The sequence below is a fragment of the Patella vulgata genome, chromosome 4, assembly GCF_932274485.2.
Source record: "Patella vulgata chromosome 4, xgPatVulg1.2, whole genome shotgun sequence".
Taxonomy (NCBI): Eukaryota; Metazoa; Mollusca; class Gastropoda; family Patellidae; genus Patella; species Patella vulgata.
This window is the reverse complement of record NC_065882.2, coordinates 29,150,802-29,178,660: the sequence shown is the minus strand read 5'-3', so window position 1 is coordinate 29,178,660 and position 27,859 is coordinate 29,150,802. Positions and strand designations below refer to the sequence as shown.

At 36.1% G+C, this 27,859-nt stretch overlaps 1 protein-coding gene across 7 annotated transcripts in view; it reads right to left on the bottom strand.

Annotated features, from left to right (window-relative positions):
- The window catches only part of LOC126817145 (uncharacterized), a 134,486-nt gene that overhangs the window by 39,093 nt on the left and 67,534 nt on the right, over positions 1-27,859 (bottom strand). For 2 of the 7 annotated variants that reach the window (XM_050543978.2, XM_050543976.2), the window contains exons 3-5: positions 24,628-24,737; positions 23,761-24,025; positions 23,182-23,331 (exon numbers count right to left, since the gene is read on the bottom strand). In XM_050543978.2, the coding sequence (XP_050399935.2) occupies positions 23,182-23,331; positions 23,761-24,025; positions 24,628-24,737 (525 nt within the window). Of the gene's footprint in view, positions 1-5,315; positions 5,334-5,432; positions 5,451-5,642; positions 6,942-11,020; positions 11,158-20,659; positions 21,230-23,181; positions 23,332-23,760; positions 24,026-24,627; positions 24,738-27,859 lie in introns of those variants that run through there. The other 5 variants (XM_050543980.2, XM_050543979.2, XM_056100066.1 and 2 more) reach the window with 5 other exon arrangements.

Below are 27,859 nucleotides of genomic sequence, written 5' to 3'. Positions count from 1 at the left end.
TCAAGTTTCTTATTAAAGGGCACATAAAATGGACGACATTACTTTTCGGTACGTATAGCCAATGGTTACTATATCCACTTTACGGCAACTTTACACCAATCTGATTAAAATTAATTCGGCTATCTTCACTCAAAGTCGCAAAATAAGACTTCCCGTAAAAACGACTTAGCCAATTATCGCCAGTGACGTCACAGTGACCGAATACATATTCTGAATGTGTTTTCCCATATACAGTAGGCGTGTGTATTCATTAACGCCTGACTCATTCCTTAATCCCCTAATTCAATAAAACAATTGACTACGGGATAATTTGTTTTGTAATTTATTTTAATTTAAGATCCAATTTAGCATTTGTTTCACAATGTCCCGGCTTCTCTTCTCACGACAGCGATTTTATTACTGAAGTCTAAAGTCGCTCTACCATCGTGTGTAGTTCAAACGATCCGAGATACATTTCCGTCAGAAGAGTATTGTGGTTCTAATTTCCCCCGAGTAAAAGAGTACAGGAGTAAAAAGATGCGGTCATGCAAAATGTATCATAAAAGTGAAACATGATTGAAACGCGATTTGTAAATGATCCGTTATCAGAGAAGCCAACTGTATCTCGTTTTCCTGTAGCCAACGTACGGCATGTGGTTTGATTTCATTACACTGAAATACACCGTAAAAAATGAAAGTGTAGTGTCGTCATCAATCAATCCGACTAAAGTTGCACAGAAATGGGGTCAGAAATTAATTTACACCTCGATGTGGGATTACGCCGGCCAGATCAAAGACATTTAGCATGCATGGAACCGTACATGGTAATACGATTCCCGGGGTTGATTGGCTGAGAAATGAGGGCGATCGGAAAATTCCATATTCGCTGTGAATTTCAAATGGAGTTACGATAAAAGTTGTTCTTTGTGTATAGAAATGGTTATTATTACTGGCACCATTTGTATTTTTGTACTTATAGAGAATAGTGTGGGATATCAAGTATTACGGGGTTATCCAAATTACCGGTAAAGGCGCTAATTGCTTGGGTCGTCTTCATTTGTCCCGTGGCCAATTTAAACAATGGCACCTTAAATGGATCTACGGCATGATACGGCATTTTAAATTCACTCTAAAATATTCCAATCACAAATGTCTAATCTATAACAACGTAACACGATAATTCAGTGATTATGATTAGGCCAGTCACATGTTAATTGGACCGTCAATACACACTTGTCAACTGGTGGTGTGTATAGACAATGATATATTGTACGGATAGTGATATATTGTATAGATAATGTATATATTATTTGTAGTCCCTGTGGCGTCACCAGCCAATCAACCGGATTTGAAAAATTGAAAAGCGTTTTGGCGTGTCGGATACTTAAACGTTAATAGCCGAATTAATTTTAATCAGATTGGTGTGAACTTACCGTAAAGTGGATATAGTAACCATTGGCTATATACGTACATGCAATTTAGATTTTTCACCTTATGTGGTCTTTAACTAAAGTTGGTCTATCAAAATTAAACATTGAACCATCGTATATTACAGATGTTGTAGGCGTAGGGGTGAAACGCATAATGTATTAGGTGTTATTCCTGTAAATCTTTATATAAACAATGTTTTACTAGAGCATACATTTCATGTAATGGAAAAAGTACACCATCCAATAATAATAGGTTTGGATTTTATTGAAAAATTTAAAGCAAACATAGATGTTAGTAAACGCATTGTTTCGTTCAACAAAGGATTATCTACCATAGCATTAATATCAAATAGTAAGACTACATTAAAGGCTCGCCATCACGTTGATTTACCTGTTCGCATAAAGTCCCATTCTCACGGTGCGACTTGTAGTAACTACTTATCGACCCAAGATGCAGCGTGAGAACACACTAGTCGTACCAACTTTTACAAGCTCCCAACCAGTTGAAAGCGAGTTGAGCGAAATAGAAACTTCCCTATTTCAGTCAACAGATCGTATGAAATTGGCCTATCAGAGACGTCGAGTATTAGTACAAACACGAGTTCTCTCCCTTTGTTGTTGGTAAACATGGACGCGAAGCGCACCCATCAAGAGCCGCTCAGCAAAGCTGAGACAGAATATTTTGTCAATTATTACCTCTCACAACCTTGCTTATGGGATGTGAGTAATAAGACTTATTCCAAGAGAGACGTGCGGCAGGCTGCATTGGCGATGATCGCCATGCAGGTCATGAATTAATCCCAACAAAAAATGGAAATTTTCCGCATCCATTCTCAGAAAGTTTTTCAAACTGAGTGGGTCTACGCAGTATCCACTGTCTAACCCAGACGGATTTGGGTTTTCTCTTTTTCTTTTTGTTCTTATTTATCTAATGTAGGGCAATAATAGCCAGCGTCTCTTCGTCGCTTGATGACGCCATTATGCTAAGACAAGACGAGATTATCGCGAGATTCCACAAGTCGTATCAACTCATTTATATACGATTTTGTAATCTACATGTAGATACTACAAGTAGTTACTACAAGTCGCATCGTGAGAACGGGCCTTAAGCAACATTGATAATGGGAAAATTGTATTGTTAGAGCCATACTTGCTAAAAATGGTATAATGGGTGCTAAATGTCTTGTTAAGGAAGAAAACGGAAAATCGGTGTTACGTCTCCTTAATCCAACAAAGAAAGATATTCAAATCTCAAAAACAAAAATATTGACAACGGTAAATGGAATAAATGAATCAATGATAATTGATCTACCTGAGGATGATAAAATTAAAACATTTAAAAATACAGCAAATGTTATGTCGACAACTACTAGTGCAGAAGCCAATGTAGACATGTTAGAATTTGACTTGCTCTTGAGTAACTCCGATTTAACCAGTACTGAAAAACAGATGTTGATTTCATTTTTGAAAGATAACAAGGGAGTTTTCGCTAATACCTAGGGAAATTAGGGAAGATAAAAAGGCTATAAACACCGTATCGAAAATGGAAATGCTAGTCCAGTTCGAATGCCATTTTACCACCAAACACCAGAGTTACGCAAGGAAACTTCGAAACAAATAAACGAAATGCTTGAAAATAACATTTGCGTAGAAAATAATTCTCCATAGAGATTGCCAGTAATTATGGCAAAGGAAAAGTCAGGAGAATGGAAATTTGCGGTTGACTATAGAAAATTAAATAGAGTAACTAAACCATGCTATTTTCCTATTATCCGCTAAAATATTTTCGGTGCTTGACTGCGCTAGCGGATTTAGGCATCGAAATGGATGAAACATCTAGACATAAAGCCGCATTTATTACACAGGAAGGTGTTTATGAATGGACACGTATGCCTTTTGGATTAACGATTTTCCATCATGAACATTCAAATGGTTATAACATACATATTAAGAGACATGACTTGGTGATATGCACTTGTATATGTTGATTACATAATACTATTTTAACGAACACCTTCAACATTTGAAAAATGTATTTCAAAAACTCGGAGAAGCAGGCGTAACATTGAAACCCAGTAAATGCAAATTTGCAGCAAAAAGCGTTAAATACTTAGGGCATATATTTAATAAAGATGGTATATCAGTAGATAAAGAAAAAACGGAAACTGTACAGACTATTCCCCAGCCTAAAAATTAGCATGAAATAAGACAATTTCTTGGGCTGTGTAACTATTATAGACGGTTTCTTTGTAATTATTTCAAAATAGCCTTTCCTTTAAATATTTTGCTGCGCAAAGATGTTAAATTTAACTGGTCACAAGAGTGTCAGGAAGCGTTGGTGTTGGTGTCATCCACTATCTTTTCCTACCCGGATATGTCGAAGCCTTTCGTCCTGACAACGGATGCTTCTGCTTACGCTTTAGGCTATATTTTGCCCCAAATCTCTTCACCCGTTTGGGCTATTCAAATACAGGAATATAAATACGAAATAGTACATACGCCTGGTAAGAAAAATCAAAACGCTGATGCGCTATCTCGTGGAGTTTATGCAGATAAACCAGTGAATAAATGTATAAAAGATATACCATCAATTAATAATTTAGAATTCATTGGGAATACAGAATCAAATATGTTAGAAACAGAATTCGTATATAATCATGATGGACCGTTAATTCCAGAAATAAATAGTACCGCCGTAACTGATATTCCTTTACCAGAAATAGCAATTAAACAAAGGCAATGTCCGGACTTTAAAAACATAATCGAATATTTGGAAAATAGCACCACTCCCGAGGATTTTCTGATAAAAAAATCAAAAGGCATAGTTTATAAATCGTTGGAATTCGAATTAGTCGATTGGATACTCTATCATTTTTACCAACCTAGATGAAAGAATAACCAAGAAATGATTAAACAACTTGATATGCCTAAAGTACTCCGAGATGATCTTTAAAGTTAAGGGTTTATCTCCCAAATTGCAACCCAAATATATAGGATCATACATAGTAATCGAGAAAGGGACAAGTTCTACGTATAAGTTACAATGTTGTGACACTAATAAGATTAAGAAAGGGTTTACAAATGCTTCAAAATTATTTTTGGTAAGAGGGAGGTCAAAGTAAATAAAAAAAAACAAATGCAAAATAATAAAATTAATATACCAAAGCAACCTCAAAATTTACACAAGAAGATTTTTTATCTACATTATATGAAAATTTGTTCAATCAAAATTTCGTAACGGAAGCAAGGAATGTTTAATACTCTGGGTCGATAATAGTAGGACTTGGAACCTTTTACATGTATTCCTGTGCATATTCGTAAGGATTTTCAAGAACGAAAGACAAATACATTCAAAACCAGAAAACGTCCATTTCAAAGTAAATTCTTTAAATGTAATAGAAAGAAACGATTTTAAATATCCGGCTAAAGAAACAGACGGACATTTGTTTAACACAATTTATATGTTCAAAAATTTAACAGGAATAATTTGCATCTGGCCATAGACACTGACTTTCTGTTTCCTCGGGTTACTATTTCATAAATTTAGTGATTCATTGACACGTATACTATTACTATCTCCCTGATAATGTCTACTACATCGTTGACACATTTCATCGCGTGCATTTTGCATACCGATAGTTCATTGGCCAATCACGCTATTTTACCGACATTTCGCCTAATAGTTTGGATGCAGCTATGGCGGGTGTGGCGCCAGGCAGGGTAAGCTTACTCTTCCGGACACCTGTTACCACTGTTTGTCGTGTATTTTGTACACGAGGAGCAGTCCATTTGCTGATTACACTATTTAGCTCGAATACACTATTTTGCCTATAACGTTTTTTAGGACTTCGAATTCTGTCTTATGTTTGGATTGTTCGTACTTGGTTTTATTTTATTTATATTTACCTTTATGCTCAAATTATTGGAACATTATCCATTCGGAATACAATGGTAATTTTCAGATAAAATATTCTTGGTTTCCATATCTCACTTTAGATATGCCAAAATTTACTGTCACAAATCGAATTACCAACCAAAGTCCTATTGTTAAAAATAAAATAAAAGTGACCTAGTTACAAGCCTTGAAGTTAATTAATCTCCAATTATATTTTCTAGAGCAATAATTAGCTCAGTATTGTTCTACCTCTCTATTATAGTTTTGTATATTATATTATATTATATTATATTATATTATATTATATTATATTATATTCAAAAAAAGTAGGGGATATTCAGAAACAATACAAAACTGCGGAAATGCACTGCTGTTTTTATTAGAGGTTCATATGGGCGGCTTATCTGACGGCCCCATTTCACTCGCAAAGAGATACTCTGTCAAAAGTGAAAATGGACGTTTTTGATTTTTGGCTTAATAATGAGTAATTGCTCCACAAATCCCCAGACATTTAGCAATTCGTCGTGGCATGCTCCTAATCAATCGTCCAATCACGATTTTGGGCAATCTGACCCATTCCTATTGCAGTGCCACGGCTAATTCTTGCAGGGTTGTCGGTTTACGTTGACGTCGACGAACACGCCTCCCGATCACGTCACAGACATGCTCTATAGGGGAAAGGTCAGGTCTCATGGCTGGCCAAGGCATATGGACAATATGGTGACGCTGGAGGTAGTCATTCACGACACGAGCGCGGTGGGCAGGGGCATTATCGCATTGAAAGATAAAACGTCGACCTGCACGTTGAGCAAAAGGCAAAACTATCGGTGCCACGATGTGGTCACGGTAGTACACATCAGTGACCCTTCCTTAAACAATATGCAGTCCGTTCTGCCAGTCATGGTGATTCCTCCCCACACCATAACAGACCAAAGCTCGAATCTGCCATGCTGTCTGATGTTAATGTTAGCATGGCACTTATTTACACGCCTCCAAACGCGAGCACGCCTATCGGTGAAATCATATGGACTCATCTGAGAACATTACACGCGCCCATCGACGATTACCCCAATTTCTACGCTGCCCACACCATTGACGCCTGTTTGCCATGTGCTGGCGAGTTAATGAAGGCACAACACGCGGTCGTCGCGCATGCAAATGGACTGCATGTAGTCCATTTCTAATCGTTTGGGGTGTAACTCGAATTCCTGTAACTGGGTACACGTTTACAGAAAGCTGATTGGCCGTTTGTGCTCGATCCTCAGCTTGTGTAGTAGCTCTAGGACGACCTGAACGAGGTCTATCATCAGCATTGTGTGTTTGTTGGCACCGATTCCACATTAAGCATGTTGGCTACTGCTCGCTGTATTACTTTTTTAAATCAATTAAAAATTGTGACCTGTATAGGACCCACGAGCTAAACCAATAATCCAGGACGTTACCTTCCGATATACACGCAAAGAATCCAGATCTTTGGGTTATAAACATACATATTCATTTTCATCAAAATAGGATAAGTTACGGGTTAGGCATGGCTGTTTTCTCTTCTTAGATCAGAGAGACTTTAAAGGACCAGACGTGACTGTTTCTCAATATCTATACAGTAACACCAATGACTGACTTTAGATGAGTAAAACCTGGTAAATAAATAAGATATATTTAAATGTGATGAATCCGTTCCTTGATTAAATAACATTGAACTGGTAATGTCTAGGTGATCGATATTTCAATCCAGGGATAACCTTGTGAATCTTATTAGTAAATTAATCTTTGTGAACTTTGTGAATCATACGCCTATGTAGTCTTGGTGAAGTATATTTAAATCTTAATGAATTTTAATACAACTAGTGAGTGTAGGTGAATCCTGGAATTTATGTGGATCTGTGACATGTGAAGGTTTTGTGAACGTCCGAGGATTTGTATTCGGGTTTAAAATGTTGTAAAAAAATACGCGATTTGGATGGGGGAATTCGGACAAGAGAATTAATCTGAATGCTAGTCAGGAGGATTGATGGAATTAAAGGAACAGAAATGAACTGTAACTAAAGCATTGAATTTTTGTAGCAAAACCTCTAAAATTGTATATGTAAATTGAATATATGTAAACAATATACATATTGAAAACAAATTAATTAGTTTTGTTGTTTGTTGGAAATTGGGAAAAGGGGCAATTAAGTTAAAGAACCCGAGGTTACTTTGTGACATTTTGGCGAGCTTGCCATTGCTTATATTCATAACGAACCCTTTTCCGAATTGCCAATAACATTATGAAAGTGCACTGTAAAAACATTTAGGAGTATTTAAGAAAGTTGTTAACTGCAGATAGTGTATTTGGTATGTTATAGTCTATATAGCGCATTAAGATTAGTTTTGAAATAGAGGCCTATTTTTAAATTTTGTGTTATATTCATTAGTAATGTATATTGAAATGCGCATGTTTTGTATATGTATACTAACGCAATGACTGAGATATTAACGGACAGATAACTTAAGTTAATTATTTGTGACTGTGTAGGATCAGGTTTTGGATAAGATTAGTGGGTCAATATGGATTTAGAAAAGACAAAGACAAAATCGATAAAGATTTTGGTTTGAAAGGAGAGGCTTTACAAGAATTTGTGAAAGAGGAGAGATTTAATCTTGAGAGAAAGGGAGAAAGAGTTTGAGTTGGAGCGAGAGAAAGAGAGACGAGAACAATAGAAATTGAATCATGAGTATGGGTTACAAATTGAGAAAGAAAGACGTGATTCAGAAAGAGCTGGTCGCGAGAGAGAAATTGCGGAGTCCGAGAAAAACGTTTTAGCGCGAAAAAGAATGTAGAGAATTAGCGTTAAATGAAGTACAACTAAGAAAATCATTGTGCGATGCAGAATTCGAGGTTGCTAAAATGAAAAAAGAAACTGCAGACACCAGTTTAACGAGTACTCGTATTCACGAAGGTTCCGAAAATACACATAAACCGTATATAAAACTTCCACCTTTTGATGACAAATATGATGACATGGATGCCTACTTAAATAGATTCGAAAGATTTGCAACCGCTCAAGGATGGGATAAGTCGGTATGAGCCGTAAATTTAGGTTCACTTTTAAAAGGTAAGGCTTTGAATGTATATTCACGTCTGCCAGCAGAGAAAATCAATGATTTTGATGGTCTTAAATGCGCATTATTAAGGAGTTTTGACTTAACTGAAGAAGGGTTCAGAAGGAAAGGTTCAGAAGGAAATTCCGTAACTGTAAACCTTATCCCACCGAAATGTCCCAACAATTTATGGCCAGACTTGAGGGTTATTTTAATCGTTGGTTGGACTTACCTCGTACTACGAGAACCTTTAATGGGCTTAGGGATATACTCCTTAAAGAACAATTTTTATCATGTTGTCCATTTGATTTAGTAATGTTTCTTAAAGAGAGAGTACCGGATACAAATAAAGAATTGGTATCTTTCGCTGAACAGTATTTGGAGGCACATAGTGATAACCGTTTCAATAAATTTAATTTCAGGGAAACGACACAAAGGTTCATCAAACGATGTTACATCTGCAGATCACCAGATCATGAAACGAAATTTTGTCCGAATTTGAAAACTTTTCAGGATGCTAAAGTTCCAAATTCTACTTATCTGAGTCAAGACCTTAAATATAAACCTTAATACACTTCTAACAGGTTTTCAGGTAATAGACAATCAAGGGAGCCAATATCATGATTACGTGCGTCTGCGCCTTCATATACACCGAATAGACACCAACAACATACATTTGCTAATTTTTGCCAAGCGAATTCATATCTTTCAGATCTTCCAGTAGAATCAAACCACCCAGAAAACACAGAAGCCAAGACTTTATGCAGTTGTACTAATTTAGAAAACAGTGTTGAACCAAAATGTGGGCATATTTTACCCGTTTTAAGTGTATCTTGTAAGGAAAATGTTTCTTCTTCTAGGGATAATTCAAATATGCCGATTACTGAAGGATATGTTACTGATAAAAAAATCAGTTTATTACGGGATACGGGCTGTAATAGGGGCTGTAGTTAGAAAGAGTTTAGTTAATAAGCCTCAATTTACAGGAGAAACTCAGCGGTGTGTCTTAATCGATGGAACTGTCAGAAATGTACCGATTAATGTAAAACCTCCTTATTATACAGGTAACATTGATGTTCTTTGTATGTCTAACCCAGTTTATGATCTTATTATAGGCAATATACCTGATGTAAGACAGCCTTTCCACCCAGATCAAAATTGGGAAAATGTTTCTGAACCATTAGCACAGGCTGTAGAAACTAGAGCCTAGGTAATAACTAGTCCATTTGAACTATTGTATGGAAGGACAGTGCGTGGACCGATGGCTATATTACATGAATTATGGACAGGTAATGTTGCGGAAACGGAAGTTAAAAACACTTATCAGTATGTAATAGATCTGAAAGAACGGTTAGAAAGCACATGTAAGTTAGCAAGAGAAAGTTTGATTAAAAGTACAGATCGGTATAAGAAGTATTATGATAAAAAGAGCAAAGTACGGAATATTAGCATTGGGATCAGGTTCTCATATTATTGCCAACAGATGCTAATAAACTACTCATGCAATGGAAAGGTCCTTTTACTGTTGTGGATAAATTTGGAGAAGTGGATTTCAAAACTTTTCATATAAATTTGCTTAAAAAGTATATTCCAAGAAACAATGATGATAAATATCTGAATTTTTTACAGGCTGGTGTAACAAACATTGATATGTCATGAAAATGTATTTTGTTCAGCAGTGATAGAGGATTATGATGAAAGACGGAGATGATAGATTTACCAAACTTGAGCCAAAAAGAAACCTTTAAAGACACTGTTTATAATACAAATTTAAGTTTAGATGGTCAGATCATCTACAGATACTTCGATCTTTATTTAAACGATTACGGGCTGCTAATTTGACTGATTCCAAAGTTAAATTATCATAACTTTGAAACCTGGACTAAGGGTCTCAAAATTACATTAGCTGTACTTAGCTGAACACATATACGAAAGAACACAAAAAACGAATTTTTAGCAATCTTACCCTTTATTCAAAAGTTAAACTACCTAATTTAGTCTTGCTCGACTAAAACCACAATTTTGAAACTTGGGACTAAGAGTCTCAAAACTATATTAGCTGTATTTAGCTAGACAAATATACGAACGACACAAAAACACACATTTTAACAATCTAACCTTTTATTCAAAAGTTAAACTACCTAATTTAGTCTTACCCGGATAAAACCATGATATTGAAACTTGGACTAGAGCCTCAAAATTATGTTAGCTTTACTTAGCTAAATATATCGAAACAACGAAATAACGGATTCAGTAGACCCCCCCCCCCCAGCCAAAACAGAGTTATGCACACATGCTCCTATTTTGATCTATGCCATTCCACTGAACCCGGAGACAATATTAATTCCTTATTTTATTCCCTATTCCGTTTCCTTATCATTATTCCTTAGTTATCCCCCCCCCCCACATTTTTTTTTAACCTACCCCTTATAACCACTTTAATTTCATTTTATTACTACAGGTCATGTTAACCTGATAATACGCATACCTAACTAATGCTAGTATATTGTTTATAAATCTGCCTCTCAAAATATGACTATATTTATTCTCTATACAGTTGCATTTTAACATTTATTGTATTTTAATCTGATTTTAACCTTACATTAATATTTTTTCCCGAAAAAAAGGGATTTACCTATTCCTGCGAATATTTCCACCCCCAAAAAATGTTCTTCCACCAGATTTCTTTTTGTTCTTCCACCAATATTTTTCTCCATCAGATTTCTTTTTTTCCACCAGATTTTTTCCTGTTGCTGATTTGTACGGGGTTTCTACTTCCAAAGTTGTTGCTCACCCTAAAGATCGAAACTGAGGTACGGCACCAAATAGAATATGTATTCTTCTAGATTCCCTTGAAGGTCAATTCTAGTCACGGAAACCAAATAGAATATGTAGTACCATGGACCTTTCTGTCAGACGTGGAGAGCGGGGGCACCAAATCCGTTCGCCACATCCGACGTACGACCCATGCAACTTTTCTTACTACATATTTTAGTAGCCTTTGATCGTCTAAAATTTGTCTCTGGTTGTCTTTACTCCCCTTTCACGTTATTAATAAATAAATTACATACTTCGATTTGCAATTCATATTTTGTTTAACATAGAATTTAACATCTTTAGTAATTTGGACAAATGTTCCTTCTAATATATCGGAACATGTCATACATCGTAGGCCCCCACCAATGTTAAGTTTAGAGGCGTTTTCTATACCAATATTTATCAAATTTAAAGGATAATGTTGTTTTGTAAGGGATTCCCTTAGCTCTTTCAGACGTTTTGATTTACCCTCATCCGAAGATACTATTGTACATATCCGTCTTGCAAGATTTTAAGGAATATTCATTTTGGTATGCGCTGGATGACATGAACGAAAGTGTAAGTATTGATGTGTATTAGTGGTTTTATAAAATAAGTCGGTAACACAGTAGTACAAAGGGGGAACATAACTTAAATATCAAATGAGACAACAATAATTATGAACTTAGTGTTATTTTATTTAAGCCTTTTGAGCCTAACCGGTGATACGACTGGTCTTTGGACACACGAGCTCGTCGATTCGCTACTCATATATCACCCTTTAGATGGAACACTACGTGGGTTTTTTTATTTTATTTATTTTTATTTTCTGGGTCCCGTTTCACAAATCCTACAAGTTGTGTATGTAGAAATATTGTCGTTGCGACATTGTTTTCAAATTTATAGACAAGGAATAGAGAAATAAATGATGGCATTACATTGTATCAATTAAGAGTCAATCCGTGAGAAAACCATGCAAAACCCTGCAAAAGTGATAAGGTGGGGGTCGGCCAAATTCATTCTTACTCAGGTCATAAAGTCACCCCATCCCAACATGCAAAAAAACAAAATGGCCGACCCCAAATATTAACCCCCTCTTAGATATGGCCCTATGTTGATTTTTAGCCATTTTTGGCGAATTTTCGGTGAAAATTTGTCATTTTTCAGCTATCAAATTCTACTAAAAGCATCAGGTTAGTGATTATGTTCGATTGTGGATGGATAGTGGGGGTCGGCCCCTAAAAACACAACATGAAAGACCGACCCAATATCACAGTCTTTAGCCGCTGGGGGGCGTTTTCTGGATACCACTTTTCGCATAGTGAAATGTACCCAATCGTTGAGGGGCTATATCTCGTCTACTGCAGGGGGTGGGTCGAAATCGGGGGTATGTATTTTGAGGCGAGTATATGTCCTAACAATATCAACAATAAAATCCACCGGCGCTAGTCTACAACATAGCGAATCTTTGATGAGAAGATTGCCGATTTCTGGATTTCTGACAATAAACTGATATTCACTGAAAGGATTCTAGGAGGCCTCAACACTTATAAAGTGCTCTAAATGCCCTATATATCACGGCATTTCGGATGAAAAATATTTCGAACGTACCGCCACCCGCTCTAGCAAAACAGACACGGTTGATTTTAGCTTGGTGTCCAACCTCAAATCCAAGATGGCTGCCATGGAAGAGAAATGCGATTTTTCTCAATATTTTGAGTCAAAATGTGGCATTTATGATGCGTATCCTGCAGAGAAAGGATATTGAATTTTCATTTCCGTTTCCGGTAAATTTTGTCGCAATTTTGCCGCACGTTTCCTCACTATTAATCTGCTCTCTAGTTATGTGCTCTGTGGATTAAAGGAAGCCGTCGCTCAGATGATGCTGGAGACAATCTATTCAGTCTCCAGTCCTGGCTTCTTTTGATGTGGGTCATATCAGGTGGCGGCGATAACGGAACTGACAAGAAGTGTTCATCATTCATATAATATACTGTGGATATGATGACTGATGGGGTACTCGCTTTCGTGTCTTATTATTGTATTTGTCATTTTTGTATTGAATTCTATTCTAAATCTCTCACGATTAGATGAACATACTAATTTGAACGATAAATTATAGCATAATAGTATCGAGTGAGGGGATTGTTCTCGGGCATAGGAATCAAATCCTCAAAATACGGTATTTCGCTATACTACTCATGTTAGTAAATTCATACTCTATACTTTCTAAATCCTATTTCTAGATCTAAATATTAGTGATTGTCGTGTAAAAAATAAAATCCCTTTCTTTGTTTGCAAATAAAAGTTCTGAATTGGAGCTTACCAGATGAGTCGCATCATTTCATTATTCATAAATACCTATCAAAATCCTGTATATCAAAATTGACAAAAATGTCGGGAATCCTAGCCTCACAGGATACTATTATTGATGACCAATCAATCCTGCGCCCCATGTAAAGGTGAAGGGGTGATGAATTGCCTCGATTAGGACTCTTAACCTCATCTCTCGGTTCCAATTCATCTATTTAAATGACTCAATATACTGATTTTTCTCATTTTTTGCTCACCACGAGACTGAGTGACTGATTTTTGTCAAAGTTTTTCTCAATGTTGTAGCCTAGCAGCCGTGGATTTTATTGTTGATATTGTTAGGACATATAGTCGACTCAATATACTTACCCCCGATTTCGACCCACCCCCTGCTGCAGACGAGATATAGCACCTCAAAGATTGGGTACATTTCACTATGCGAAAAGTGGTATACAGAAAACGCCCCCCCCCCCCCAGCGGCTAAAGACTGTAACATTGGGTCGGTCTTTCATGTTGGGTTTTAAGGGGCCGACCCCCACTATCCACCCACAATCGGACATAATCACTAACCTGATGCTTTTAGTAGAATTTCATAGCTGAAATATGACAAATTTTCACCGAAAATTCGCCCAAAATGTTTCAGAGCCCAACCGGCTTTTACTTTTCTATTTGATATATGCTCGCCAGATAATCTTTGATATCTTTCCTACAGTCTTTTACCCGCTTGTGATCTTTCTCTGCAGGATACGCATCATAAATGCCACATTTTGACTCAAAATATTGAGAAAAATCGCATTTCTCCTCCATGGCAGCCATCTTGGATTTGAGGTTGGACACCAAGCTAAAATCAACCGTGTCTGTTTTGCTAGAGCGGGTGGCGGTACGTTCGAAATATTTTCCATCCGAAATGCCGTGATATATAGAGCATTTAGAGCACTTTATAAGTGTTGAGGCCTCCTAGAATCCGTTCAGTGAATATCAGTTTATTGTCAGAAATCCAGAAATCGGCAATCTTCTCATCAAAGATTTTATTGTTGATATTGTTAGGACATATACTCGCCTCAAAATACATACCCCCGATTTCGACCCACCCCCTGCTGCAGACGAGATATAGCCCCTCAACGATTGGGTACATTTCACTATGCGAAAAGTGGTATCCAGAAAACGCCCCCCAGCGGCTAAAGACTGTGATATTGGGTCGGTCTTTCATGTTGTGTTTTTAGGGGCCGACCCCCACTATCCATCCACAATCGGACATAATCACTAACCTGATGCTTTTAGTAGAATTTGATAGCTGAAAAATGACAAATTTTCACCGAAAATTCGCCAAAAATGGCTAAAAAAATCGACATAGGGCCATATCTAAGAGGGGGTTAATATTTGGGGTCGGCCATTTTGGCTTTTTGCATGTTGGGATGGGGTGACTTTATGACCTGAGTAAGAATTAATTTGCCCGACCCCCACCTTATCAGTTTCTGCATGGTTTTCTCCCGGACCGACAAATACTCTTTGGCAAGTTATTAGATTCACATTATATGTACTTAAATCAAGTTAGCGAATGACTGGCATATTGTTATATAAAAAGAGTTATAATTTGGTAAACATTAGCTGGTTCTGTGGGAATAAGAATATCATGTATTACAATGTGATAGGAAATTTACGATTGCATCATTTGGCTTGTTTAACCAATCTCTATACTTATTACATCATATTTGACAAATTAGATAATTGAAGGTCTAAAATCCCAAGCTACAAAACTATCATACTTGTGAGAATTCGTTAGACAACAGCTTGATTCCAGAAGGGAAAAGATGTAGTAATTTCTATCAGCAGACTCGTCCAGCGAGTCAGGCTGGATGAGGTTTGAGAGAATGACTTTATTATATTATGCATTGTAGCATATGTAAGCAGCTATGATATATAACAGCTATGATATATATTGCATGGTTATTCCTGGTAAGACAAACGTCGTAAGAAAACAGTAAGAAGTAAATACACAACGTGAAGGGGAAGTAAAGACAACCAGAGACAAATTTTAGACGATCACAAGGCTACTAAAATATGTAGTAAGAAAAGTTGCATGGGTCGTACGTCGGATGTGGCGACCGGATTTGGTTCCCCCGCTCTCCACGTCTGACAGAAAGGCCCAGAATCGACCTTTAGGGGAATCTAGAAGAATACATATTCTATTTGGTGTCGTACCTCAGTTTCGATCTTTGAGGTAAGCAGCAACGTTGGCAGTAGAAAACCCGTACAAACCAGCAACAGGAAAAAATCTGGTGGAAAAAAAGAAATCTGATGGAGAAAAATATTGGTGGAAGAACAAAAAGAAATCTGGTGGAAGAACATTTTTTTGGGTGGTAATATTCGCAGGATTGGGTAAATACATTTTTTTCTGGAAAATTGTTGTTTAACAGATAAAAAAATATTAATGTAAGGTTAAAATCAGATTAAAATACAATAAATGTTAAAATGCAACTGTATAGAGAATAAAATATAGTCATATTTTGAGAGGCAGATTTATAAACAATATACTAGCATTAGTTAGGTATGCGTATCATCAGGTTAAGATGACCTGTAGTAATAAAATTGAAATTAAAGTGGTTATAAGGGGTAGGTTAAAAAAAAAATTTCTTTTGGGGGGGGGGGGGGGGGGTATAACTAATGAATAATGATAAGAAAACGGAATAGGGAATAAAATAAGGAATTAATGTTGTCTCCGGGTTCAGTGGAATGGCATAGATCAAAATAGGAGCATGTGTTCTTAACTCGGTTTTGACTGGTTTTTTTTACTGAATACGTTTTTTCGCTGTTTCGATATATTTAGCTAAGTAAAGCTAATATAATTTGGAGGCTCTAGTCCAAGTTTCAAAATCATGGTTTTGAGCCAAGTAAGATTAAATAAGGTAATTTAACTTTTGAATAAAAGGTTAGATTGTTAAAATGTGTGTTTTTGTGTCGTTCGTATATTTTTCTAGCTAAGTACAGCTAATATAGTTTTGAGACTCTTAGTCCAAGTTTCAAAATTATGGTTTTAGTCGAGTAAGACTAAAGTAGGTAGTTTAACTTTTGAATAAAAGGTTAGATTGCTAAAAATTCGTGTTTTGTGTTGTTTCGTATATGTGTTCAGCTAAGTACAGCTAATGTAATTTTGAGACCCTTAGTCTAGGTTTCAAAGTTATGATAATTTAACTTTTTAATAAAAAGTTGGTATGTATGAGAAAACTAAAATTAACGGCTCTTTAAGTTGTGAGATTATCACAAAGTCATCAATACGAGTTTAATACGGGGTTAAGGTAAGAATAAGACACTTTTTTTTTTAGAAAATTTGGAGATTATACGGTAAATATTATCCGTATATAATTTTATGTAATTAAATTTTGCTTTAGAAACTTAATATAAACGTTAAATATATATTTGCTCAATGCTATTTTGTGTCATTAATTAAAATTGCTTTAAATTGTTCACGCGAGGTGATTAAGAATGTGTAATTTGACATGTCACATTGTACTCTTTCGTCTGGTTATTATAAACAATAGTTTTCACACTGTGTTGAATTTGACGTGTGTGAAAGTCACGTGATTTCAGCGGTGCGTTGAATGAAATTATGTGGTAATGAAAAGCTAGTAATGCCATGTTTATATTATATAGAATGTGTTCTAGGTGAATGAAACTGCAGTCGTTTATTTGGGATACAGTTCTATTCTAGGTAAATTATAGTCTGGTATTGTCATAAGTTTGAGCTCAGCTTGTGTCAGTGCCACTCTGATAGGAATGTTTATAAAAAACCCAAATACTAAATTCTAAATGATTAGGCCAAAAGGTCACATTACTGACGGTGAACTATAAAATAATAATGTAATTGTTTTGGCTGAATTCTAAAACAGAAACGGAACTTATGAAATTATAAAATTGTACGGTCAAGAGGTCAAAGTTAGTTTGGAGATTTATAATTAAAGAGACACATCAAAGTTTATTAATAATTAAATGAAGTTTGATTTTAATTAAAAGTAAGAGTTAATAATAAGATTTAGGGATAGTTAGTTCTTGGTATGATGGCAATGACATGTTTGATTGATGGATGATAAAAGTTGTATTTTGTCTTAAACCAATGATATTTAGGCGAAAAAGAAGGTTTACAACTTGAGACTATGGTAACTAAAACAGACCAATGGAAATTCAAGAAGAAGAAATGGTTTACCAGGTTACCAAATTGAGATTTCCTGGGACAGAATTTAAAGTGAAACCTGAACTTTATAAAATAGAAGTGATGTGTTATAGTGTTTTGAAATTATGACACATGAAGATTTAAAAAAGATAATTTGTGTTTTCTTTGTTTAGGTTAAAGTAAATTTTCATAGGACTTTGAAGTAGAGTGATGAACTTTTGGAAAGCTTTTGAATGCGTTTTATGATTTTTGATTATTTGTGTTTTTCTTTTATAGCTTTGTTTTATGGTATAGTAATCATTTATATTTGCATGTTGCGTAAATAATTAGTTAGAATATCTATATTCTATATATATTCCTAAATGGGGAAAAATTGTAGAAATATTGTCGTTGCGACAATGTTTTCAAATTTATAGACCAGGAATAGATAGATTAATGATGGCTTTACATTGTATTAATTAATATCTTTAGCAAGTTATTAGATTCACATATATGTACTTAAATCAAGTTAGCGAATGAGTGGCATATTCTTATATAAAAAGAGTTATCATTTGGGGCAATACTATATACCGGAAAACGCCGGAAAACACCGAAAACAACCGGAAAAACCGAAAAACCGAAAAACAACCGGAAAACACCGAAAAACAACCGGAAAACACCATTTTATACTGAATACCGGAAACACCGGAAAAACACTAAATACTGGAAAACACCCTAAATACCAGAAACACCCTAAATAGGTAACCCGGAAAACACCGAAAAACAACCGGAAAACACCGAAAAACAACCGGAAAACACCATTTTATACTGAGTACCGGAAACACCGGAAAAACACTAAATACTGGAAAACACCCTAAATACCGGAAACACCCTAAATAGGTAACCCGGAGCCTGGTCCTCTGTGTGCGGTTTTGGACCAAGTGAGCGCCGATGAAGGAAGGTCAAGGTCATAACGATGTTCGTTTTACAAATAGCCCCCCACCCCCCAAAAAAAAATTTCTGTCACATAAAAAAAATTCGAATTTTTCCGAAAAATTGGTTTTACAAAAAAAAAAACATTCCGTAGAAAATAATTTTACAGGGATAAATACTGGAAAAAAATTTGAATTTTTCCTTTGAGAGAAATTTGGGAAAAGAAATTGTGAAAAAAAATCTGAAAAGAAATTTTTCTTTGACCGTAGGCGATCGCTGGCTTGTATGTTAATGAACTTATTTCATCAGCGCTCACCTGGTCCAAAACCACACACGAGGACCAAACTCCGGGTTATTAAATAGCTACCAGAAAACTTAGAAGAGTAAACTGTGCCCGAGATTCTTTTTGAGAGCGCGCAGCTCCGGGAGGGATCATCGTCAGGGTGGGACGGGGGTGGAATTGTCCAGTCGCGTGACGACCATAGATCTTTCGTTCCTCAACCCATATTATTTCCACAGTCATTGTCATTAATCACATATTACGGGATGATATACGAAAATGCAGGTTTACTTTGAAATAGTGCAAATGATACTTTTCCATCTACAATCGGTGTAAGTCTTCAGCCACCAGGAAGTGGTTAACACAGTTATGTTTTATTACGATAGTAGTACATAAAACAAATTGGTTGCCTGAGGTTCTCGGGGGGGGGGGGGGGAGTAGCCTCATCGGCTAGAGTCCTCTATTTCACAAACAAAAACAACAATTGCTTCCTTGAAAATTTATCGATCAACCCTTTTCACAGACGTTCAGCTTACCACTTCCCGTCAATGCAGTAAGATAGAATATGTAGTTTTCTCATGGACAATTGGGCGAAAGTTGGAGTTTTCTCAAGGAAAACTGGTCAACAAGTTGGGGAAAAAAGCTCTAAAAGTAATCCAGAAAAAATCCTGTGTGCGGCCCTCGGAATATGATGGAATATTTGACCCTGGAATGAAAGTAAGCTCAGAAACAAGTAGATGTTAAGCCCTTCCAACGAGATGGATAGCTCTTGGAAAGGATAGACACTTTTCAGATTACAGCCTGTCCGAGAATTGCGTGGCATACATTTCGTTTGGTGATTAGGACACATAGCGGTTAAACCTGGAACTTCAACTCGAACTATTCAGAGATTTATTAACTTGCTGTTTTATGATGCGATTTTTTGTTACCTAGGGAGGAGTTGGCCTAGTCGTACCTTCCACTAATTCGTACAACCCTGATGAAAGCGTTACTGGTAAGAATCAGGAGACCGGCGCAACCGGCATAGAATGGGGCCCTCCGCGGGCAGTGTTTAATCTACTGAAATACTGAAACACTGAAATCTACTGAAATTTACTGAAAACTAAAATTAAAATACAAAATAAAATATGATCAATGATGGATGTAGACTGATTGCGTCTTTTAAAACATTCAAAACATAATAGGCATCAACTAAATTTTGGAGAAAAAAAATCGGATTTTTTTTAATTTATTTTATTTTTTTTTTGGGGGGGGGGGGCTATTTGTAAGACGAACATCGTAATGACCTTGACCTTCATTCATCGGCGCTCACTTGGTCCAAAAACCGCACACAGAGGACCAGGCTCCGGGTTACCTATTTAGGGTGTTTTCCGGTATTTAGGATGTTTTCCGGTATTTAGTGTTTTTCCGGTGTTTTCCGGTATTCAGTATAAAATGGTGTTTTCCGGTGTTTTCCGGTTGTTTTCCTGTGTTTTCCGGTGTTTTCCGGTATATAGTATGGCCCTATAATTTGGTAAACATTAGCTGGTTCTGTGGGAATAAGAATATCATGTATTACATGTGATAGGAAATTTACGATTGCATCATTTGGCTTGTTTAACCAATCTCTATGCTTATTACATCATATCTGACCAATTAGATAATTTTTTTTTCTAAACAATATTTTCATTCAGGTTGTCTGAATGGGATTGGGGAACATTGTACATATGTAAGCAGCTATGATATATAAAATGTAAAAAAGAACTATTGCATTGTTATTCCTGGTAAGACAAACGTCTTAAGAAAGCAGTAAGAAGTAAATACACAACGGGAAGGGAAAACAAAGACAACCAGAGACAAATTTTAGACGACCACAAGGCTACTAAAATATGTAGTAAGAAAAGTTTCAAGGGTCGTACGTCGGATGTGGCGACCGGTTTTGGAATATCCCGCTCTCCACGTCTGACAGAAGACCCATGGTATTACATGTACACGTAAGTTCAATAAAGTTATATAGTAAGATATTAGATTTACGTGTACGTGATGGATAATGGCCGAAGACTGTCCATTATGTAAATAGAAAGAACAACTGAGGGGCGTCAGCCGTTAGCCCCAAAGTTTTTCTTTGTATTTACACAATGGACAGTCTGAGGCTATTATCAAACTTAAAGGGCTAATCGCGATAACATTTTGGAGAATAAAACTCCTTAATTATATGTGATACGTTTTCAAACAACTTAAACCCGTTAGTCTTCATCTGGAGATGGAGACCGGTCTCCCAGGCTGTATTATGCGGTGGCTCGATAAAACCAGACTTTTATTTTATAAAACTAATGTCTAGGTGAAATTTACCTTTCGTTATCAAATTCAGCACATGGGTCATTCATTGTATAGACCTGTAAAGGAACGGGAATCGATTATCAGGCCACCAAACGAAAAAACTGACCCGAAGTCTTAAAAGGGTTACGTGTCCGGATAAGCAGTTTTGACGTTCACGTCCAAACGACTCAATAATTTGAGCTGAAATTTTGAGACACGGTAAATACACCATTCCTCTATATTTTGGCGCTTAAATGTCAAACGTACTCAGACTTTTATTTTTGAGACACTGTTCAAATCGGGATAGTCCCTTTAAAACATAGCACCATAGTCCATGGAGGTACAAATAATGGATAGTCCATTATGTAAATAGAAAGAACAACTGAGGGGCGTTAGCCCCGAAGTTTTTCATTGTATTTACATAATGGACAGTCTGAGGCTATTATCAAACTTAAAACATAGCACCATAGAGATACAAATAATGGATAGTTTTCTAAAACAACAAGCCATAAAATAATGGATATATTCTTAAAACAACATGCACATGCTCATGAATGCGTGTGAGAAAACACTCCAGTCATACAATGCAAGCATACACAGACGGTCAAAAATATTCGACATGGAGACGACATGTTTATAACACAGTCGAAAACAAATATAAATAATGAGAATATATGTGATAAGCATTTGGATACTGATGACATTGGTAATGTAGTCGATATGGAAGATAATAGCCGTAAAAATTGTGACGTCCTTGATATGGGGGAATAATAGCCGTCAAAGTTGTCATGGAAAGGCTGCTCACGAAAATGATTTAGATATTGATAATATTGTTAGAACTGTGGTTAATATTGAGGGTACTAGCCGTCCAAATTTTGGTTTAAAATTTAATATATACTCTGTTATAAGTGACAGGACACAGGATAAAAGGCACAAACCAATTCACGAAATTCAAAATCAACCGTCATTATGGTGTAACGGTGATATATTTGAACGTTTTTTATAAAGGAAAAAAATTGTGACCTGTATAGGTTCCACAGACTCCAAAGACGTTTTTTTGTTCAATCAGGGGCCATAATCCAAGAAGTTACGGTCCGATATGCGCCAATATCGCAAGGAATCGAAATATTTGGGTTATAATCACAAATGTTCAGTTTCATCAAAATGGGCTAATAATTGTGACCTCTATTGTGTACAGTCAGGGGCCATAATCCATGAAGTTACGGTCCTATACAACCTACTATCGAAAGGAACCGAGATCTTTGGGATATATACCTATATTTCAAGTTATGACCTGTAGAGTGTCCACAAAGAAGGTGTGAAAATGTAGGCGTATAAAAACGTATCATCGATCTAGTGCCGAACGTACTATTAAACAGACAAGTGACATATAACGGACGGACTTAAGTGGAATTTATTATGTAGACAAACACGTGAAATCAACATTCGGTTATGTGACATTTCGGTGACTATGAGGTTTTAAAGTAATTTCATGTTCTGTAATTTAATTTGTTCAGAGAATAAATTATCTCAAAATACATGTTCATTTTTCAGATACGTGTCTGTTATTGGTATTTTCTTAAACAGTCGTCTATTATTTATAAAACTGTCCATTATTTATTAAAAATAATAGACAGTTTTATAAATAATCGACGATTGTTAAGCGTACATTCTCCTATATACTGGTTAAAAACATCAAAGGGTGACGTCATATCTATGTTTTAAGTAAGTCTTACGGGTGTTTTGTGAAAGAAAGGGAAACCAGGAAACTAGACAAGTTTTTCACCCAACCTGTATATGTATACCTATATCTATCATGATTAGCCTCATCTCCCGTGAAACACAATAAATGGGTATAAATTAATATAAGTACATTAACATGAAATATCAATAACCTTACAGCAGCCAGGCCGTATCCTTACTTTAGTGAATATAAAACTACAACGTTTTATGAACTAAATTACTGAGATCTGTGTGGGTGGGTGGGTGGGGGATAACCTGGTATTAAGTCAGACGCGACAATGCGTACCTCTACAAACTTCTCCTGGAGCTTTAAATACATCTGGCGAGATATCATCAAAACCATCTTGACAGCGACAAGAAAATGTCCGCATTCTATGAGTACATCTAGCATTCATGTCACAATAATTGTGATTGGCATCCACACAATGGCTGTATTCTGAAAATAGATTTCACAACATAAATACTCACAGTCACAATTTGCAATTATCATTGTTCCCTGTCGGATTAATTTGTCAGAAATCCACCTGTAATCATACAACCTCTTGAATACTTTCGGTTTATCTCTTGATAACACCGCTTAGGTGGTTTCGTGACTAACACATGGTCAGTTTTTTAGTTTTAATAAATCCGTAGCTTTAAGGGACTTTAGCATTGGCACCGTGGTAGGAAACCAAAGATCCCGGAGAAAACCCACGAAATTAAGGAGGCGACCCTTGACACGCACTAGATTTCCATACATTCAGGCACCTACATCAATGATAAACCTTTTTGATCTACAGCGAACGCTACCCAAACCAGTAACAAATGATCTGCTTTTGAAATACGAATATGAAAGCCCCAACATCTCTACAGATTTAAATTATACCTGTCAATAGTTGCAGATATTGTGACATACTGGCATTTTCACCCAATATTAAGCCTGTACCAGTTAACTTGACCAAACGATCAGTATCAACATAAGCAACAGCTGTAAGTCCACGATTATACATAGTCTGTAGTTTCTCTCTACGAGGTGCCGAGTTCTTATCTAGAGCTACTTCAAACACAACTTTATTGCTATCAAGATCTAAGGAGGCGATATAGATATCTAATATTCCTGTTAATCCTTGATTACCAAAAGCTGAATATAACTGAAAATAGAAAACATACATCATGTTGGAGGGGGTCACGGTGGCTAAGTGGGTAAGACGCTGGCTCGCTATCCTAGAGGTCGGGTGTTCGATCCGTGCATTGACCGAAAAAGTTCATCCAGATTTTCTGGCTTGGTCCCCCCCCCCCGTGTCAGTGATGCAGGACGGAAAACCGAGGTCCCGTATACACATTGGCGTGCACGTAAACGATCCCTTGACAGTTGGAATTCGATATAAAATTAGGCCGTAGTGCCGCTGTCCGGGCAAAATTTCCCTCATAGCAGACTATGGCGTATGCCAGTCTTCATTAACCCTGTTCGGAGAAGAATAGTAGAATTTTAAACCCCATTTCATTTCATCATGTTGGAAAAGTTCTAAACCACCTTGCAGATATTCTTAACTAAAGTATCATAACTTTAAACCAGGGCTTCTTTTGGTTGATTTGATAGCTATAGAAGAAGTTTAAATATGCTTCTAGGAAAATTCAGTATGGCGACTTTCCCGTTTAACTATTCAAGCAGACAATATCGTTGAATGGTGCTCAATTCAAATTATTCTCGGGGTATTCAAGGTTTAATACACGTTAGATAGATACCACTTACCGCTTGCCTTATTTCTGAGTTAAATTTGACATATTCATCACTATTTACATCTTTCAATGATTCAGAAAACTCGTTGGCGAATGTTATTTCTCCTCTAAAAAACTGAGCGGCTAAAAATAACAATAAAAAATATTTGTATTTTTTATCTTTCAGGAAATAAGTAACTGTAATAGTATATACATGATGATTGGCAAATTGTGTGCTTTAAAAAAAAACAAACAAAAAAAACTAAAACCCACACAGCATGGATGGATGCCTACCAAAAAGTCGCAGCAAATTTGGTCTATAATACGTCCGACGTCCCCTAGTTGCAATATTGTAGAGGCACCGTGTTCGCTGCAACAAATGGTACATTCTTCGGCGCTTTGTGCAAGTGAAAATAGTTCCAAACGCATAATTCTCAAACCACATAATCACAATTTGTATGGAAATAAATAATTCTATCACATATAGTGAAGAATGGACCACTAAAATATATCTTTTACTCTATTCCCGAAGACATGGTAACCAGCATTATTTTCAGGCTAATCAAAATTGAGTGTGTAATTTTACGCCTTATAAATATGTTAAATTGGTACCCTTTTGACTTGCCCGCGGATGTAGGGTAGGGGGGGGGGGTAAGAACAGGGCTTTATACACGGCTATTATTTGTTTAGTTGGCGGGGTTATTAACCACGTCTTTTTGGATGATTCTTTTTTAAAAACATAGGCGCAAAAATGTATTTGAGAGAAACGATTTCAAATTGTTTAACACAATTTATATGTTCAAAAATTTAACAGGAATAATTTGCATCTGGCCATCGACACTGATTTTCGACAGTTTTGTTTCCTCGGGTTACTATTTCATAAATTTAGTGATTCATTTTAATCCGGATTTTAAACCCGAGTTTTCCCAAATAGTCATCTTGACAAACACAAATATAGAAGATATTGATACAACCTGTCTGTTCCTAGGCTATAGATGCCACATTGTCTTCAAATAAGTCCGCATTTTTATTTAATTAAACATTGAAAACCTAGGCTAAAACTTCTGTTGTGATCAGCTCTAACTTTAACTAAACATTTGTTTAAACCCACAAACACACCATTACAATTCCCAACATCTAACCCTTATATATGCCTTGGTGACGTAAGACATTCCATAATGATCGCCTATCTGTAAAACAGTCGATATAAAGCTTTCCTCCGAATTGCCGTCTTGCCTATAGATATAAGTATTGCAGGGACAGTGCTTCCACGGTGAGGAGTCCTATAGGCAAAACACAAACTTTTTTTATTACTTTACTTGGGAGGGTCTCCACTAACAAATGACACAGCCCATTCCCTATTTGGCATAGTCTTACTAACGTAAGGACACAGCCTGCATAGTTTGACAGTGAATGTTTAAAATTAAAAGCAGCAAAGTACTCTAGGCTTAAAGTCTTTAGAGAGTGTAATCAACAATCCGCACTAACTGAATACAAAAATAATCAAAACAAGTTTAAAAATGTATGTAAACGCAAAAAGATAGCTTATAATCAAAATATTTATGATGTATTATTATTAGATTTAGAGGACAATTTTGGCAAGCATTGAAGGATTTCAGATCAACATCACCAGCCCCAACTGGGATCCCCGCACATGAGTGGAAGCAATATTTTGAATCTCTTTTAAATATTAATAATCATTCAATTGGAGTAGCTTATTCTAAGGTAGATTATGACTGGGATGATCGAAAATCTATTTCTATCTATAGTACTGATATATTAAATACTCCTATTTTAGTATCAGAAGTATTAAATGCTTCACAACAAATGAAATCTGGCACTGTCCCAGGGCCAGATGGAATGGCTACAGATTTTCTTACAGTATGTTCAAATTCATTTTCTATCGCACTAGCCAATCTGTTTAATAAGATTTTTGATACAGGAGAATTTCCCGATTCTTGGTCAAAAGCCCCAATAGTTCCGGTGTATAAGAAAGGTTAAGATCTTATAGTAATAATTACAGGGGAATTTCTCTTCTGGACTGCATTGGAAAGGTGTATTCTTCCATCTTAAATAGAAGGTTAAAAGATTGGTCTTAAATAAATGATAAATACAAAGGGGCCCAAGCAGGCTACCGACCCGGTTATTCGACGGTGGATCATATTTTCACAACTTATCTAAGAAAAAGGGTAGATTCTATTGTCTATTTGTAGACTTTTCTAAAGCCTTTAACTCAATAAATAGAACCAAATTAATATTATGTTTATTAGCCCAAAAAGGTATACAAGGCAATATGTTGAGGGCATTAAGAAGAATGTACACTGCATTGTCATCTTGCGTAAAACTTGGATCAAATATTACCCCTTATTTTGAATGCCGTACTGGTGAACGTCAAGGTTGCATCCTAAGTCTCATTCTGCTTTGTTTTTACATTAATGATTTATTATATGATATGATCGAAAATGCCGATGTTAGGGCCATTTTCACAATACAGGAGGTAAATGATATCCTGGCATTGTTATATGCTGACGATCTCGGAATACTTTCCGACAGCGTTGGTGACCTTCAAAGGAAAATACAAGTGCTTGAAATGTTTTGTAAACTGTTTAACTTTGATGTAAATATAAATAAAACAAAGGTTATAGTCTTTAGAAATGGTGGAATTATTAGAAAAGTGTTTTTTAAGGAAGTAAAACTAGAATGTATTACATATTATAATTATTTAGGTTTATTGTTTTCCTCAAGATTGTGTTGGGGTAAATGTTTATTAAAATTATCACTTCAGGCAGAAAAAGCTTTGATACCAATTAAGTCGCTATTTAGTAAAATTGGCCACCCATCATTAAGTGTATCATTTAAAGTGTTTAATAGTATAATAAAACCTATACTTTTATATGGCTCTCAAGTATGGGGCTATGAATATCGAGCGGGTATAGAGAAGGTACACTCCAGTTTCTGTAAATTTGTATTAGGTATACATAAAACTTCAACAAACGCAGGGGCATTGGGTGAATGTGGAAGACAAAATTCAAATGTATACTACATGTCAACCTGTATCAGATACTGGTGTAAACTTCTACATATGCCGATCGAGAGGTACCCTAAACAGGTTTACCTTATGCTTAGGAATTTAGATTTAGCAGGCCGTAAAACCTGGGTCTCAAACATTACTACTTTATTCTCTTGGTTTTGCTTATGTATTTAACGTTGAAATAATTGGTGATACTAATAACTTTATTGGAGTCTTTAAGCAGAGGTTACAGGAT